Source organism: Glycine soja, chromosome 20 (genome assembly GCF_004193775.1).
Source record: "Glycine soja cultivar W05 chromosome 20, ASM419377v2, whole genome shotgun sequence".
In the NCBI taxonomy this organism is placed as follows: Eukaryota; Viridiplantae; Streptophyta; class Magnoliopsida; order Fabales; family Fabaceae; genus Glycine; species Glycine soja.
Genome location: NC_041021.1, coordinates 37,030,091 through 37,048,177, shown reverse-complemented (window position 1 = coordinate 37,048,177; position 18,087 = coordinate 37,030,091). Strand labels below are relative to the sequence as shown.

Genomic DNA, 18,087 nt, shown 5'->3' with positions numbered 1-18,087 from the left:
GTTGCATTGTGATGCTCATAAATTAACAGGTTGCATTGATTGCATCCTTTAACAAGCCAAAGTCCTCCAGAAAGGTCAACTAACATCAAACCATAGTTTAAGCTCTTACATGGTGTAAATGGAATTCTGAATATCAATTGTTAGTGCTCATGACATAAATCCAATGTGGAATAAAGTATTGAATATAGATATTTAAAATACATTTTTTTATATATAAACTATATAATTAACAGTATTAAGAATTTATGCAAAATCTCTTTGCTCACACTCAATCCACCTTTCTCCATCCCCTCATCAGGTCTTAAGGCCTTCATCGGAACTGAATAAAAAGGCTTTTTTGCTGTCTTTCAGGACCATTTTTCAGGTGCTGGGATGATTTAGAGAATTTGTCTTTTGTTATGTTTATGTGTGTTGCAAGTTCTGACACGGTTTGAATTTAAGTTCATCGAGTTCTGATTGCTTTCCAATGTTTATTTTCACGTAAAATTTCATGGTTGCAGTGAGTTTTACTGTTGTTTCAGAGTCTTTTAGGAGTCAGGGCATTGTTTATTTGACTTCTTTTTCTCTTGGCAGGTTTGGTTTATAGCCGAATTTTCACATATTTTTGTAGATTTTGATGAGGTATGTTATAATATTAAAGATGCTCCCCATTGAAATCATTGTAGCCTTTTATTGAAGCTTCCTTACATATGCAATTGTAAATGGTTCCCCAACTTTGAATATTATTGTTGGACTAGGCATATCTCTGATAATAATGAGGTGAAAATATAATGAAATAATTTTTTAGATGGAAATATCTGGGACTTCAAATCATCCAAGGTTTTGTGATGCTTTCATTTTCATGACTAATAAGTGATAACCTATTTGTCATGAAAGTTTGATGTTCCCACTAATGGGTAAGTAGGAATTAAACCCAACAAGCCTGTCGCTACAATTATACTATATTTTCTTGATCAATAAATGCTTTAAAATTTGCATAGTGAATTTGTTTTCTCTCTTCTGTCAGATATCATCACTAATTGGTTAATTCATTCAAAATTCAAAATGTAGATTGTTCGTGCCACTTTAGATAACTATGAGTGGAGTAGACAAAATGAAGAAGCTGATGTCAGGGCAGAGGCACATCATAATTGGGTGGATGAGGTTATCCGGTGTGAAGGTCGGGGTGGTTCAGTTATTGGTAATGACAATCGCTCTAGTTGCTTGATCATCCAGCCACGACCAGAAATAAAGGGTCCTTCCCTTTTAACTAGGTATATGTTTTTCAAGAGTTAGTGTAGGCCATTTATTTGCTGTTTTATCTGTGTAATCAGTCTGTTACATGGCTTTTAATCACCATTTGGTCCCCCTTCTAATTTGTTTTTAATTATTATAGAGAAGAAATTGAAAAACCAGAAATATGGGCTCAGATATGTATTCAAAGAATGGTTGAATTAGCCAAGGAAAGCACAACTATGCGTCGTGTGTTGGATCCAATTTTTGTCTACTTTGATTCTAGACAACATTGGGCTTCTCAGAAAGGGTTAGCAATGATAATTTTATCAAGGATGGCCTACTTCATGGAGAACTCAGGTATTATTCTCTCTTACCACTTTCGGCTCAATTAATTTTCACAAATAAATCATCCAGTGGATGTATTGCCAAATTTCATGTTTTACTTTAAAGATGTGGATTTGATGATCTTGAAAATTGAAACAGTCATGAGCTATGAATAATACTATACAAGGGTCTTTCGTGAAATCTTCAATTCGTGTTCCATAATCATGTTTTTCTTTCTTCTGGCCTTTCTTTTGTACAGGGAATCAGCGCTTAATTCTAGCTTCTGTGATACATCATCTGGACCACAAAAATGTCATGAATGATCCTCAACTTAAGACCTGTGTTATTCAGGTTGCCACATCTTTGGCTATGCAAATTATATCTGAGAGTGGCTTGGCAGAGATTGGTTTTGTTGGTGTCCTTTGCAGACATCTTAGGAAAAGCCTTCAAGCCTCTAGTGAATTTGTTGGAGAGCAAGAATTGAACTTAAATATATCACTTCAAAATTCCATTGACTATTGCTTACTAGAAATTGCCAATGGGGTAGGCTCATGAATGCAACCCTTGCTCCCAAAATTCTATCAATTGGGTCATTGCATTTGATCAACTACTAAACTACTTTTTCCCTTTTTTTGGTTGGCTAGGTAATTGATGCCCAGCCACTTTTTGACTTGATGGCGATAAACCTAGAAAATATTCCATCCGGTGTTGTTGGTAGAGCAACCATTGGATCTCTGATCATCCTTGCTCGTGCAGTCACTTTAGCATTAAGTCACTTATATTCACAGCAGGTGAGAGGAGCTTGTTGATCCAATATTGTTTAAAGCAAAATGTTTCTCTGCAAGCTGGATTATCTAGTAACATAGTTTACAAAATATGATTATATTGTCATCTATACTAAAAGTTTTACATGTTTGGGAGGATGAGGAGAGGCATTGTCTTGAACATAACTTTGAAATTTGAACAGATGAACTGTTTTTCCATTTGCTTCTTTTGGGAATATTGGAATACTGAATACATCCATTTGATCATTTTATTTATGCTTTCGTGTAGGGATTTCCTGAATCTCTTCTTGTGCAACTCCTAAAAGTAATGTTGCATTCAGATGTGGAGGCACGTGTCGGAGCACACCTTATATTTTCCATTCTTCTTTTTCCAAGTTCCTTCCATACGAATGAGACTTCCTCTCTGCGGTCCAGATATCTAGGTCAACACAACAAAAGGCATTCTCATGCTCCATCTGTGTCTGCATCTGCTTCAATTACAGCTTTACTTGAAAAGCTCCGCAGAAACAGAAACACCAAGGCAGAAAATCATGTGAATATTGTTCATGATCAAGAAAGGGATATTGTGGCAGAAGACTGGAAGCAGGGCTGTGGCTTAAAGAATTCTCCTAACTTTTACAAACTCACTTCTATCATTGATAAGGCTACAGGATCACCAAGTTTGACTGACACAGTAAGTAATTGATTTGATTTCAGTCAATATATGTTTTGCTAATTGTAGTTATTCTTACTAAAATGTTATTTACTTAGTTTTGGTATTGAATGTGCTCTCAGGAGCCATATGTTATGAAACTAACTGAAGATCAAATGGCCCAGCTGCTTTCTGCCTTTTGGATTCAAGCCAATCTTCCTGATAATTTACCTTCAAATATTGAAGCTGTAGCTCATTCATTCATATTGACACTAATTGTCTTACACATAAAGGTAGTACTTTATATGTATTTGTACTACTTCCTGTCTCTGTCATTTTTGTATCCCAGTAGTTTCATCTTTTTTGTATTTCTGCTTCTGGATAGATCCTGCATGGTAAATTGAGTGTTTGTAATGTTGTATCTTGAGTTCCCAGTAAAAGTTTATCTTCACTATAGAAAAACAGCAGTTTAGTGACATTAAGATTTACTGAATTATCAGTGACTTTGACTTTGTCAAACAATTTTGTCATAAGCAAGTTAGCAAACTATACAAATTTGTTGAACTTGTCATCTTAAATTATTTTCTCTTCAAATTTAGTCTGGTTCCATTTGTCTTATATTCACACTGACTGATTGCCCTACCTTATAGATGAATATCTATGCTTTTATTCTCAGCAGCTATTGGATTCTCATTTTCATAGTAAACTGAATATAATCACAATCTTGACTGCACTTTCGGTTATAATACTTCAATAATTTTTACTCTGATTGTTAAAAATTCTCAAAATTCGATGTTGCAGAACCTGAAAGACAGAGATAGCCTGGTGATCCGCTTCTTCCAGTTTCCTCTGTCTCTCTGGACTATGTTGTTGGACCAAAGCAATGGTATGACATATACATTATCTTTAAAGGAATTATAAGTTTTAAGGGGAAAAAAAAGGATGTAAAATTGTTGTATTCACTCTGGCAGGAATATTGTCCCCAGCTTGTCAGAGGTCTGTCTATGTATTGTCTGCTGGCATGTTGGCCTTTGCCTGCAAAATATATCAGATTCATGATCTAAATGATGTGTTTGCATCATTGCCAATGTCTGATGTGAGTAACCGATCTGTTCTGATACTACGCTACTCTTAAATGTCTGTTAGAGGAATTCTGTACTGATTTTGATGGTATAAAATGACGTGTTTTTTATGCATAATTTGTAATGTATATTTTGATTCTTGACAAGTGCATGCTTTGGTATAATCAGGTTGATCCATTCTTGAGTATCAGTGATGATTATCGAGTATATGCTAAGATCCATGTGGATGTGAGAGAATATGGTACTGCTGCTGATAATCAGTTAGCATGTTCAGTATTATCAGAGTTACAGAACAAAAGACGTGAATGTTAATCGATCATAAGAGATGCTATGGTTCATAATTCAGCTAATATCACTGAGGTATTACATTATATGCAGGGATCATATTTTGTTCATAATCCCCCACTCTCTCACTTTCTGGTGTTTTCCTGTTTCTGAAGCTGGATGCAGGTGAACTGGCTATGCTATTGTCAGAGAAATTTAAGCCCGATGAAGAGTTTGTGTTCGGTCCACAGTCAATGCTTGATCAGAATCAAATAATTTTTCATTCCCAGGAGTCACTGTCATTTGATGGGGTATGTCATCTCTTAACAACATTTATGTTATTTCTAAGTGGGTGATTGGTGCCAGGAGATTCATTCCCTACATGAAGATGTTGTCCTTTCTATTTAAGTATGTGTGTGTGCACATATAAAAACAGTTTGAGATGTCTGCTAAGGCTAGCTTTCATAAGTTCCAGATTGCATGAGTGAATCTTGATCTGTAGCCGAGACATTATAATTGGGTAGCTCACAAATGTCACTGGCCATGGCTTGATATCATGGGTTTGATCGCTTGCCCCTTAGCAGGGCTGCAGACTGCAAGCTTCCTGGCTATAAAAAGATAGTGACTTTTTGGTTCAAAACATATGACCACCTGTTACTATTTACCTTGGCGTGCATTTTTTTACTTTATTTTGTGTGTGAGAGGGGGGGGGGGGGGGGGGGGATGAAAGAAATGAAGGTTTAAAACCAATTGTTTTTTTTCCCATGATTATGCAGGATTTTCCCTCAAATTCAGCAGGTGGAGATGACACAATCAGTGAAGCATCTGTCTCTGACCTTTCTCGATTTATTCCAAAGATGCCTCTATCCCCTTCGGCACCTCATGTTATCAGCATTTGACAACTTATGGAATCGGTACATTATCTGTCTTGCATGTGTATATGATAAGGCATTTGTGTAATCTTGCCTTTCTCCCCAATTTGGATGAAAGGAGAGAGGGGCAAGCATTTTGAATTAAAAAGACAAATATATCATTGATGGTAGCATATAATGTTTGCATATTTATTTAAGGGTGTTTGTATCATTTTACAAATATACTTTTTTCTTTCCTCTCATTTTCTATCCCACCAAATAAGGGGGAAATATTTTCTTTCCTTTCATTTTCTTTTCTTCTACTTTCCCTTGTGAACCAAATATATAGTGTGTTTAAAATAAATTCATAATTAAAAAAGTCAATTAACTTTTCATGGTGAAGGTGAAACAACAATTTTTCATGGTTTCACCATCATTTTTGTAGTGTAGAATCAATTATGTGTGTTGTCCAAACACACTAAGTGTATGTTTGGGATGAGGCGAGTTTAAGTGAAATGCTTAAAGCTAATTTCCCGTAGTCTTTCTTTCGTGCCTATTTTTCCAAGCAATGTAAATGGTGTTGGAATGCAAAATGCATACATTTCATTGTTATTCATGATTACTGTTCTACAAGCTCAACGGCCTATACACCGTTTGTAGGCATTAGAGGTAGTTGGTCAAGTGGCAGGAACAGCTATCTCCACTTTGCCCCTTTCGTACAACACCATGGCTAGCCAGTGTGAATCACTCGGTACATGTGCAAGGAAAAAGCTTTCAAATTGGCTGGCCTTTGAGAATCATTACAGCCAAGCACCTGATGATAAATCGTTTTTGGCAATTGCTGATATTAGGAACTCAGCACCTGAGAAGGTTTGATGTGCCCTTATTTGTCATTATCTATATGTTTAATTTTGTGGCTGTGAACCCAAGCATCTTACCAAGAATTAGACACATGTTAAATATTGGACTGTTGCATTGTGATGCTCATAAATTAACAGGTTGCATTGATTGCATCCTTTAACAAGCCAAAGTCCTCCAGAAAGGTCAACTAACATCAAACCATAGTTTAAGCTCTTATATGGTGTAAAGGGAATTCTGAATATCAATTGTTAGTGCTCATGACATAAATCCAATGTGGAATAAAGTATTGAATATAGATATTTAAAATACATTTTTTATATATAAACTATCTAATTAACAGTATTAAGAATTTATGCAAAATCTCTTTGCTCACACTCAATCCACCTTTCTCCATCCCCTCATCAGGTCTTAAGGCCTTCATCGGAACTGAATAAAAAGGCCTTTTTGCTGCCTTTCAGGATCATTTTTCAGGTGCTGGGATGATTTAGAGAATTTGCCTTTTGTTATCATGCTGAAGTAGGATAGGTACTGTCACTGTTGGGTTATAAATTGTTAACTATAAAAAATCTGAACACACTCAATAATTTTACTTTTACCATAATTGAACCTTATCTTTTAGTATATGCAAATGAATGGCTTGTTTGTAGTTTGTAGAACGATGTATTAACTTTTGTTGCATATGCCTGCCTATTCCAAAAGCATCTGGGGTAGGTTTTACAAAGATGAGCAATGGACTACTAGCCATTAATGTTGCTGCTGCACATACCTTGGATAAAAACATGGTTGAGGCCAACTCTGCAAGCAATAGAGCAAGTAAGACGCCTTTACATTTACTTCATTTCAGACCTTCTTTATGTAGTGGTATGTGTGTATTTATTATTTTTTCTGCACTTAGTTATTTACTTGAATGCATCTCAGATGCTAAGCCACTTGTTTAGCATATGAAACAGTTTTTTTTTATAATATTGTTTAGGACTATACTAAACTTCTTACTCCTTTTTTTTGGTTTCCTTTTTGGACTACCAAAATTCTTAATTTTTTCCTGTTCATTGAAACAGGCTGAATTATACCAACCTTAATGGGATAAAGTTGCCTTACTGGTTACGTGTGTAAAAGGACACACAACTAAGACATTATCAATTATAATCATTCAACAGCTTGTCATTATAAATTTAATTCAAGTAAGGATAATCATGCATTTTTTTAAATATCAATGATCTCCAAAGCTTAATATTGGAAAATGGCCTGATTATGTTTATAATAAGGAAATTTTTATTTGGTTTTTCCCTTGCCCATCTTAGGTCACTTAGCAAGTAACTTGAATCTTTACGGTCTTGAGTTTTCTTTCTTCACTGTTTGCAACTTTCCTTTATGTTTTGTTTCCCTCATACTATATTATGATTTGTGGCATGTATGGGATATGTGCTAGATAGAAAGGTGCAGGATATGATATATCTTATTCACATGAGAGAATGTGTTTATATACACACATTATAGTACAATCGTGATCCTATAATTAAGCTAGGAGTAATTACACTAATTATAGAAATGAACTTATATGGAATGAATTGGTCCTGATAGCTACACACGCAGAAACCAAATCATAGAGCAATCAAGGCCATGATACAGGATTGAGAGGATTGACATAATATCAATGATATTGTAATCAATGTGTAATCATTAGAATTATAACTTTCTCTAACTCCCCCTTTCAAACTGATGGTGACATAGTCACCCCAAGTTTGTCTCTCAAAATGTTGAAGATGCCAGTGCCATTATATGAACATATATGTAGTGCCCACCGGAGTGTGGCAGTGCCAGTGCCATTATACACTGGATTTTCACAAAATAGCAAATTGCCAGTGCAATTGAATCCAAAACAGTGTGTAGGGAAGGCATGCAGCACTGGCCCCCACTTTAAACAGTTCCAGGCTCTGTATACCATAAAGTCTTGAACAATTCAGTAGAGAAATTGTCATTCTACAATTATATATATCACTGATCACTGAAGTCAAAATACTGGAACTACCTACTAGTCCTTACAAGGATACAGACCCTAGAAACTCCTGTCTGGAAAGAACATTTAACATTAGAACTATACATAGCAGAAAGATGTAAGCATGAAACCACCTAATCTAACACCCAGCAGCCTTGAGGAAATTGTCAAAGGGGCTAGCAGGAGGCAGCTTCATGGGGTCCCTTGGCAATTGGGCATGCCCACCACCATTTGTCACCTACAAAAATAGTATAAATATAATAATGTCAGCATTTTTTTTATTATCAGTAAATATTAATTTGTTAATTTTATTAAAAATGTCAACTGAGGGAATTCAAACCTGTGACCTCTCCCCCTCCCTGAGTCAACCTTATATCTCCATAATAATACCAGCATTGTATTTAAAGAGTTGGATTTATTTTAGAACATATCTCGGTAAATTCTGAAGAGTCTTGCTAACTAGTGTCCTTAAAACATGGTTAAGAAATCAATAAATAGAAAGTTTTTATCGAAAATTGTATAGGATTGCATTGGAAATTATGGGAGTGTACTGAGACATTTCTAATAATAATAAAAAAAATCACTTTTGATTCCTTTAGGACACTTCTGTCTCTAAAATAACTGTAATAATGACAAATAAGGGCACATCAAACCTTCTCAGGTGCTGAGTTCCTAATATCAGCAATTGCCAAAAACGATTTATCATCAAGTGCTTGGCTGTAATGATTCTCAAAGGCCAGCCAATTTGAAAGCTTTTTCCTTGCACATGTACCGAGTGATTCACACTGGCTAGCCATGGTGTTGTACGGAAGGGGCGAAGTGGAGATAGCTGTTCCTGCCACTTGACCAGCTACCTCTAATGCCTACAAACAGTGTATAGGCTGTTGAGCTTGTAGAACAGTAATCATGAATAACAATGAAATGTATGCATTTTGCATTCCAACACCATTTACATTGCTTGGAAAAATAGGCACGAAAAAAAGACTATGGGAAATTAGCTTTAAGCATTTCACTTAAACTCGCCTCATCCCAAACATACACTTAGTGTGTTTGGACAACACACATAATTGATTCTACACTACAAAAATGATGGTGAAACCATGAAAAATTGTTGTCTCACCTTCACCATGAAAAGTTAATTGACTTTTTTAATTATGATTTTATTTCAAACACACTATATATTTGGTTCACAAGGGAAAGTAGAAGAAAAGAAAATATTTCCCCCTTATTTGATGGGATAGAAAATGAGAGGAAAGAAAAAAGTATATTTGTAAAATGATACCATCAATGATATATTTGTCTTTTTAATTCAAAATGCTTGCCCCTCTCTCCTTTCATCCAAATTGGGGAGAAAGGCAAGATTACACAAATGCCTTATCATATACACATGCAAGACAGATAATGTACCGATTCCATAAGTTGTCCAATGCTGATAACATGAGGTGCCGAAGGGGATAGAGGCATCTTTGGAATAAATCGAGAAAGGTCAGAGACAGATGCTTCACTGATTGTGTCATCTTCACCTGCTGAATTTGAGGGAAAATCCTGCATAATCAATTGAAAAAAACCGATCAACAGATTGGTTTTAAACCTTCATTTCTTTCAACCCCCCCCCCCCCCCCCCCCCCCCCCCCTTCACACACACACACAAAATAAAATGCACGCCAAGGTAAATAGTAACAGGTGGTCATATGTTTTGAACCAAAAAGTCACTATCTTTTTATAGCCAGGAAGCTTGCAGTCTGCAGCCCTGCTAAGGGGCAAGCAATCAAACCCATGATATCAAGCCATGGCCAGTGACATTTGTGAGCTACCCAATTATAATGTCTTGGCTACAGATCAAGATTCACTCATGCAATCTGGAACTTATGAAAGCTAGCCTTAGCAGACATCTCAAACTGTTTTTATATGTGCACACACACATACTTAAATAGAAAGGACAACATCTTCATGTAGGGAATGAATCTCCTGGCACCAATCACCCACTTAGAAATAACATAAATATTGTTAAGAGATGACATACCCCATCAAATGACAGTGACTCCTGGGAATGAAAAATTATTTGATTCTGATCAAGCATTGACTGTGGACCGAACACAAACTCTTCATCGGGCTTAAATTTCTCTAACAATAGCATAGCCAGTTCACCTGCATCCAGCTTCAGAAACAGGAAAACACCAGAAAGTGAGAGAGTGGGGGATTATGAACAAAATATGATCCCTGCATATAATGTAATACCTCAGTGATATTAGCTAAATTATGAACCATAGCATCTCTTATGATCGATTGACATTCACGTATTTTGTTCTGTAACTCTGATAATACTGAACATGCAAACTGATTATCAGCAGCAGTACCATATTCTCTCACATCCACATGGATCTTAGCATATACTCGATAATCATCACTGATACTCAAGAATGGATCAACCTGAATATATGAAAGCATGCAGTTGTCAAGAATCAAAATATACATTACAAATTATGCGTAAAAAACACGTCATTTTATACCATCAAAATCAGTACAGAATTCCTCTAACAGACATTTAAGAGTAGCATAGTATCAGAACAGATCGGTTACTCACATCAGACATTGGCAATGATGCAAACACATCATTCAGATCAGGAATCTGATATATTTTGCAGGCAAAGGCCAGCATGCCAGCAGACAATACATAGACAGACCTCTGACAAGCTGGGGACAATATTCCTGCCAGAGTGAATACAACAATTTTACATCCTTTTTTTCCCCTTAAAACTTATAATTCCTTTAAAGATAATGTATATGGCATACCATTGCTTTGGTCCAACAACATAGTCCAGAGAGACAGAGGAAGCTGGAAGAAGCGGATCACCAGGCTATCTCTGTCTTTCAGGTTCTGCAACATCGAATTTTGAGAATTTTTAACAATCAGAGTAAAAATTATTGAAGTATTATAACCGAAAGTGCAGTCAAGATTGTGATTATATTCAGTTTACTATGAAAATGAGAATCCAATAGCTGCTGAGAATAAAAGCATAGATATTCATCTATAAGGTAGGGCAATCAGTCAGTGTGAATATAAGACAAATGGAACCAGACTAAATTTGAAGAGAAAATAATTTAAGATGACAAGTTCAACAAATTTGTATAGTTTGCTAACTTGCTTATGACAAAATTGTTTGACAAAGTCAAAGTCACTGATAATTCAGTAAATCTTAATGTCACTAAACTGCTGTTTTTCTATAGTGAAGATAAACTTTTACTGGGAACTCAAGATACAACATTACAAACACTCAATTTACCATGCATGATCTATCCAGAAGCAGAAATACAATAAAGATGAAACTACTGGGATACAAAAATGACAGACAGGAAGTAGTACAAATACATATCAAGTACTACCTTTATGCGAAAGACAATTAGTGTCAATATGAATGAATGAGCTATAGCTTCAATATTTGAAGGTAAATTATCAGGAAGATTGGCTTGAATCCAAAAGGCAGAAAGCAGCTGGGCCATTTGATCTTCAGTTAGTTTCATAACATATGGTTCCTGAGAGCACATTCAATACCAAAACTAAGTAAATAACATTTTAGTAAGAATAACTACAATTAGCAAAACATATATTGACTGAAATCAAATCAATTACTTACTGTGTCAGTCAAACTTGGTGATCCTGTAGCCTTATCAATGATAGAAGTGAGTTTGTAAAAGTTAGGAGAATTCTTTAAGCCACAGCCCTGCTTCCAGTCTTCTGCCACAATATCCCTTTCTTGATCATGAACAATATTCCCATGATTTTCTACCTTGGTGTTTCTGTTTCTGCGGAGCTTTTCAAGTAAAGCTGTAATTGAAGCAGATGCAGACACAGATGGAGCATGAGAATGCCTTTTGTTGTGTTGACCTAGATATCTGGACCGCAGAGAGGAAATCTCATTCGTATGGAAGGAACTTGGAAAAAGAAGAATGGAAAATATAAGGTGTGCTCCGACGCGAGCCTCCACATCTGAATGCAACATTACTTTTAGGAGTTGAACAAGAAGAGCTTCAGGAAACCCCTACACGAAAGCATAAATAAAATGATCAAATGGATGTATTCAGTATTCCAATATTCCCAAAAGAATCAAATGGAAAAACAGTTCATCTGTTCAAATTTCAAAGTTATGTTCAAGACAATGCCTCTCCTCATCCTCCCAAACATGTAAAACTTTTAGTATAGATGACAATATAATCATATTTTGTAAACTATGTTACTAGATAATCCAGCTTGCAGAGAAACATTTTGCTTTAAACAATATTGGATCAACAAGCTCCTCTCTCACCTGCTGTGAATGTAAGTGACTTAATGCTAAAGTGACTGCCCGAGCAAGGATGATCAGAGATCCAATGGTTGCTCTACCAACAACACCGGATGGAATATTTTCTAGGTTTATCGCCATCAAGTCAAAAAGTGGCTGGGCATCAATTACCTAGCCAACCAAAAAAAGGGAAAAAGTAGTTTAGTAGTTGATCAAATGAAATGACCCAATTGATAGAATTTTGGGAGCAAGGGTTGCATTCATGAGCCTACCCCATTGGCAATTTCTAGTAAGCAATCGTCAATGGAATTTTGAAGTGAGATATTTAAGTTCAATTCTTGCTCTCCACCAAATTCACTAGAGGCTTGAAGGCTTTTCCTAAGATGTCTGCAAAGGACACCAACAAAACCAATCTCTGCCAAGCCACTCTCAGATCTAATTTGCATAGCCAAAGATGTGGCAACCTGAATAACACAGGTCTTAAGTTGAGGATCATTCATGACATTTTTGTGGTCCAGATGATGTATCACAGAAGCTAGAATTAAGCGCTGATTCCCTGTACAAAAAAAAGGCCAGAAGAAAGAAAAACATGATTATGGAACACAAATTGAAGATTTCACGAAAGAACCTTGTATAGTATTATTATAGTATTATTCATAGCTCATGACTGTTTCAATTTTCAAGATCATGAAATCCACATCTTTAAAGTAAACATGGAATTTGACAATACATCCACTGGATGATTTATTTGTGAAAATTAATTGAGCCAAAAGTGGTAAGAGAATAATACCAGAGTTCTCCATGAAGTAGGCCATCCTTGATAAAATTATCATTGCTAACCCTTTCTGAGGAGCCCAATGTTGTCTAGAATCAAAGTAGACAAACATTGGATCCAGCACACGACGCATAGTTGTGCTTTCCTTGGCTAATTCAACCATTCTTTGAATACATATCTGAGCCCATATTTGTGGTTTTTCAATTTCTTCTCTATAATAATAAAAAACAAATTAAAAGGGGGACCAAATGGTGATTAAAAGCCATGTAACAGACTGATTACACAGATAAAACAGCAAATAAATGGCCTACACTAACTCTTGAAAAACATATACCTAGTTAAAAGGGAAGGACCCTTTATTTCTGGTCGTGGCTGGATGATCAAGCAACTAGAGCGATTGTCATTACCAATAACTGAACCACCCCGACCTTCACACCGGATAACCTCATCCACCCAATTATGATGTGCCTCTGCCCTGACATCAGCTTCTTCATTTTGTCTACTCCACTCATAGTTATCTAAAGTGGCACGAACAATCTACATTTTGAATTTTGAATGAATTAACCAATTAGTGATGATATCTGACAGAAGAGAGAAAACAAATTCGCTATGCAAATTTTAAAGCATTTACTGATCAAAGAAAATATAGTATAATTGTAGCGACAGGCTTGTTGGGTTTAATTCCTACTTGCCCATTAGTGCGAACATCAAACTTTCATGACAAATAGGTTATCACTTATTAGTCATGAAAATGAAAGCATCACAAAACCTTGGATGATTTAAATTCCCAGATATTTCCATCTAAAAAATTATTTCATTATATTTTCACCTCAGTATTATCAGAGATATGCCTAGTCCAACAATAATGATTCAAAGTTGGGGAACCATTTACAATTGCATATGTAAGGAAGCTTCAATAAAAGGCTACAATGATTTCAATGGGGAGCATCTTTAATTTTATAACATACCTCATCAAAATCTACAAAAATATGTGAAAATTCGGCCATAAACCAAACCTGCCAAGAGAAAAAGAAGTCAAATAAACAATGCCCTGACTCCTAAAAGACTCTGAAACAACAGTAAAACTCACTGCAACCTTGAAATTTTACGTGAAAATAAACATTGGAAAGCAATCAGAACACGATGAACTTAAATGCAAAACATCATAAGCACAATGGATATCAAAATGAGGCACCAATTACCATTGCTGAAAGGCATTGCAAGCTTGATGCCCTCAAGCAGCGCTTTTCACATGCTTCACCATGTTCCCGTGATAGCATGCACACTTTCGGCACCAACTTTTCAATGTTATGAGTATAAGTAGCATCCATCTGTTTTTTTTTCATGATGTCAATAGAATGAATATGCATGGCAAATTGACATCAGCTAATTTATAGGTTCAAAGAAAGTAGGAGGAGGAAAACCAATCAATAAATCATTTTTGAAAGGCTGAATTTCACCCAAGGAAGGACCTATAGTTATTATTAAAAACAGACCAGACCTAACTCACTTGCAAAAGCTAGCTCAATTGACATCTTGATACACCCCCTAACCCAAGATTGGACATCTAGAGCACCCAACATTAAGACTGAATAGATTTAGATACCATATTAGACATGGGGGTTGAGCTTAACTCACTCCCAAAAATTAGCTAAAGGGAACAGGACTGACTAAGTCTTATTAGGAGTATTCCAACCATATTACTAACCAACGTGTGACATCTTAACAATTATCAAACAACTCTCTTTTGAAAATTACTAGAATACTAGTATATAAACTCAATTTTGGTTGTATACAGAGACATTGTCTGCAGTTTTTTTCTGTTCCCAAGTACAAAAATCCAAGAGAATATTGATCTAACTCAATTACAATCATGCATAAGCCACAAATGCAAGCAGCCAATAGGTATCTTAGGGTTTTTGGATTGTATAATTCACCTGACAGTAGATGAACTTTGATAAGCACTGGCAACCAAGTGTCTGAATGGTCTCATCCTTAGAATAGCTCAAGAGCTCCAAAATTACATTAAGCACATCAACAGCAAAATACGCTCTGGAATATGCAAGAGGCAGATAAAAAACTTAGAAGATGAATCACATAAAAACTAGCCAGTGGAGATCAATACATTATCATAAAGAAATAATGGAAAGAATCCAAAACATATCAATTGTTTGATTCCAGTGCACCACCAACAGAACATGGAAACATATGCTAATTAATCATGAGAAACTTACATCTGCACCTTACAAATGGAAAGCAACTTGTTGAAGGATTCTGCTATAATATTGACCAGTTTGATGTGCTCATATCTGAGTTCTTTGTAGCACCTTTCTTCAAGATATTTTGCTATCTAGCAGAAAGAGCGGAAATAGTGAACTTCATCAATGGATACAACTAATTCAAGCATATCTGATTTCCTCTTCTTTGTTTAAAGAAGAAATTACCAATACACATGCAAAATAAAATAATAAAATACCTTTGGAATCCGGAAAGGGTTTTTTGCAGCATATTCACATAATTTGGTAATCTTCCTTTCACTTGGAGACTCATCCTGAGAAGAATAAATTAAAGCATGAAAACTGGGCCTAGGGTTCTACTTCATGTACAAATGAGGGTAAAGTGAAAAGATATTGCCATATAATCAAGCATAAAAATTTTCTTTCCATTGAGAACAAGGAATAACTGAAAACAATAAGGGCGAAACTTAGATACCGTTCCTTAAGTGCTTTTGGTGCTATTCTTCAATCAAAATTGGAATTTCAACTCGGTAATTTATGTTGATCTTTAATGCAAACCTTTATTAAGAGATTATCGAGGTGAAACTTCGATTCTAATTGATGAAGAAGAGCACCAAAAGAACCTAAGGAACTGTATATAAGCTTTGACCAAATAATAAGCCCACAGCAATGCACAGAAGACACAAGAAGTTTCAAATTGTTCGCTTCGCAAAAGAGAAAAAATATTTTTCTACTTCCAGTGGGGATATAATGGCACTATAAATACTAGATTCCACGAAAAATTTGTTTCCTATGAGGTCATACCGGAGAAAAGAGTTCAATGAGATTACTATTTCAATTATCAAGGAAAAAGAGCCACAAAACACGTACAGGGGACTTAGGGAATATATCAGCAAGCAGTTTTCTGTATCGTTTGACTGGCTGGCGTGATCTTGACCTCAAAGCTGGACAGCAAACACACATGTTCCCACATGCTGGGAAGATCTTCCGAGAGATGACACCCATTTCCTGCAATTACAAGAACCAGAGCAAAATGTGGCCAAATTCAGAACAAACCAAGCTAAAATATCCAAACAAAAAACCCAAAATCAACCAGCAAAAAAACAAAAGCCCTAATAATTACTCAACCAAAAAAGAAAGAGCCAGTAACAACCGAAAGCCAAAATGAAAGCACATTGAAACCGAAAACATTCATACAATAAACAGCTACAATACAAACATGTCCAGCTTTTCAAATTTCAAAATGAAAAACACAAACAAGAGAAAACCAAACCACCAAGAAAGGAATAAACAAAGCAGAATCAACCACACACACACACTGTAAAGAAAGAAACCAACCACACCAAAAAATTTCCTAGTGATAACAATTAACAGCCAGAATCAAAGGTGAGAAACAGACATCAATAATTCTAGAGAAGAGAGAAACAAAAAAAAAAAAAAAACAAAGTGAAAGAGAAGAAAGATGAGAATAACACCTTGCACCTATGGAAGAAGATCTGGGAGGGGAAGGTGAAGCCTTACACAGAGTGAGTGAGGGCAAGTGTGTGAATAGTAGCAATCAACGACAGCGAATAACAGCAAAAGGAACACAAAACAAAACTAAGATGGCGCGTGAGTCAAAACTCAAGACAAGGTGAGACTATGTTGTTGGATGTGGGAGATCACGTGATTGTGTCAGGTGGAACACAAATTCATTTTCCTTTTCCTTTTTTTTCTTTTGCTGTAAAAAGTGTACCTATGCCATTGCGGTTTCAAACCGTGTCAGAACTTGCAACACACATAAACATAACAACTGAAATTTTGATCGTTGTTAGAAATTTTTTTTGAAAAACTCCCACTGCACGCTTGTGGAAACTAATGTTACAATTTTTTTCAGTACTACTGGTGAATAATGAAACTTTATTTTGAACTCTCCTTGGGGGTTACCATTTCTAGGAATGTTAGTGCCATGGTAAGTGGACAACACGCGCAAAGTTATTTAATTGAAATATCTATAATTACTGACAAATCCTCATCAATGCGGTGTAATTATAATATAATTTAACACAAAGACTCATTGAAATATCTGTAATTAATAGTTATCACAAATGGTCAAATGCTAACAAATATTTTATTCATTAAGAACTAACAAGTAGTAACAATTTTATTTATGGGTAACTTTTAATCATTTTTATTGATTGATTTGTTGACTAACATTTTAATGACATTTTTTTATGTCTTTACGAATGTTATGAAAATTGGTCCCCCAATTGATCTGATTGAGGTATTTGGTTAATGATTTAAGTGGTAGGTTAATAATTGATTCGGTATGTATTAAAAAAATTAAAATTATATATGTATTTATTATATATAAGTATATAATTAATATTATTTGATTAAAAAAAATTTATCCATATTTTAAAATCTAAAATAACAATCAAAGCACTATTCTTGAATTTTCTCAAAACTGATCGGATTTGATCTGATCATCTCTAACCATATCTCTGATCAGATACATAAATAGTCCAATAGCATAATCAGTCTGATGAGATCACCGATCTCAAATAGACCGACCCAAACCAATTTTTTATAATACTATTCTTAACCTTTCTTTCATCAAGGAAAGAAATACTAACTAATTTGAAATTCGATAAAAATAAATAAATAAAAATAGACAAAAATTTATTTTTGTCGATAAACAAATTAGATATTATCTGAATAATTTTAATGACATTAACTAAATAGATCGTGTTACTTTTTAATCATTTCGTTACAAAGATTAGAAAATAGAACCGAGTAATGGTGGT

At 35.3% G+C, this 18,087-nt stretch overlaps 2 protein-coding genes and 1 long non-coding RNA gene across 6 annotated transcripts; 2 read left to right on the top strand and 1 right to left on the bottom strand.

Moving 5' to 3' along the window:
• Positions 1 to 128: 128 nt before the first annotated feature.
• Positions 129 to 5,185, top strand: LOC114401505. Of its 2 annotated transcripts, none has more exons than XM_028364026.1 (13): positions 129 to 364; positions 574 to 621; positions 1,051 to 1,253; positions 1,376 to 1,572; positions 1,799 to 2,082; positions 2,184 to 2,330; positions 2,593 to 2,997; positions 3,141 to 3,248; positions 3,757 to 3,841; positions 3,927 to 4,051; positions 4,206 to 4,397; positions 4,478 to 4,612; positions 5,078 to 5,185. In XM_028364026.1, exons 4-11 carry the CDS (start codon positions 1,425 to 1,427, stop codon positions 4,347 to 4,349), a joined length of 1,446 nt encoding a protein of 481 aa, XP_028219827.1. In that variant the 5' UTR covers positions 129 to 364; positions 574 to 621; positions 1,051 to 1,253; positions 1,376 to 1,424; the 3' UTR covers positions 4,350 to 4,397; positions 4,478 to 4,612; positions 5,078 to 5,185. The 2 variants fall into 2 exon arrangements, with proteins under 2 accessions (XP_028219827.1, XP_028219826.1); XM_028364025.1 differs by having other exon boundaries at positions 3,099 to 3,248.
• An 844-nt stretch (positions 5,186 to 6,029) lies between these two features.
• Positions 6,030 to 6,991, top strand: LOC114401507. The gene is made up of 2 exons (XR_003664288.1): positions 6,030 to 6,538; positions 6,713 to 6,991. It is a non-coding gene; the product is annotated as an uncharacterized LOC114401507 (long non-coding RNA).
• Positions 6,992 to 7,898: 907 nt separating this feature from the next.
• On the bottom strand, positions 7,899 to 17,184 carry LOC114401503. Of its 3 annotated transcripts, XM_028364021.1 has the most exons (20): positions 16,777 to 17,184; positions 16,172 to 16,309; positions 15,541 to 15,615; positions 15,299 to 15,414; positions 15,002 to 15,116; positions 14,267 to 14,395; positions 14,033 to 14,080; positions 13,399 to 13,601; positions 13,080 to 13,276; positions 12,562 to 12,845; positions 12,314 to 12,460; positions 11,645 to 12,049; positions 11,394 to 11,543; positions 10,803 to 10,887; positions 10,594 to 10,718; positions 10,248 to 10,439; positions 10,033 to 10,167; positions 9,417 to 9,554; positions 8,663 to 8,872; positions 7,899 to 8,247 (listed from the first exon to the last, which is right to left on the bottom strand). In XM_028364021.1, the coding sequence occupies exons 2-20, from the start codon at positions 16,304 to 16,306 to the stop codon at positions 8,149 to 8,151; spliced, it is 2,988 nt and encodes a 995-aa protein (XP_028219822.1). In that variant the 5' UTR covers positions 16,307 to 16,309; positions 16,777 to 17,184; the 3' UTR covers positions 7,899 to 8,148. The 3 variants fall into 3 exon arrangements, with proteins under 3 accessions (XP_028219822.1, XP_028219823.1, XP_028219824.1); XM_028364022.1 differs by lacking the exon at positions 14,267 to 14,395; XM_028364023.1 differs by lacking the exons at positions 15,002 to 15,116; positions 15,299 to 15,414.
• Between the last annotated feature and the right edge of the window lie 903 nt (positions 17,185 to 18,087).

What these genes read in the sequence shown, in the direction of transcription:
- LOC114401505 (XM_028364025.1), top strand. Translation starts at nt 1,425, where the DNA reads ATGGTTGAATTAGCCAAGGAAAGCACAACTATGCGTCGTGTGTTGGAT. An exon ending in GTTGTTGGACCAAAGCAATG is followed by an intron (nt 3,842 to 3,926) that starts GTATGACATATA and finishes TCACTCTGGCAG; the next exon opens with GAATATTGTCCCCAGCTTGT. An exon ending in CATCATTGCCAATGTCTGAT is followed by an intron (nt 4,052 to 4,205) that starts GTGAGTAACCGA and finishes TGGTATAATCAG; the next exon opens with GTTGATCCATTCTTGAGTAT.
- LOC114401503 (XM_028364021.1), bottom strand. Translation starts at nt 16,306, where the DNA reads ATGGGTGTCATCTCTCGGAAGATCTTCCCAGCATGTGGGAACATGTGT. An exon ending in CTACTTCATGGAGAACTCTG is followed by an intron (nt 12,846 to 13,079) that starts GTATTATTCTCT and finishes TTTTTTGTACAG; the next exon opens with GGAATCAGCGCTTAATTCTA. An exon ending in TACTAGAAATTGCCAATGGG is followed by an intron (nt 12,461 to 12,561) that starts GTAGGCTCATGA and finishes TTGGTTGGCTAG; the next exon opens with GTAATTGATGCCCAGCCACT.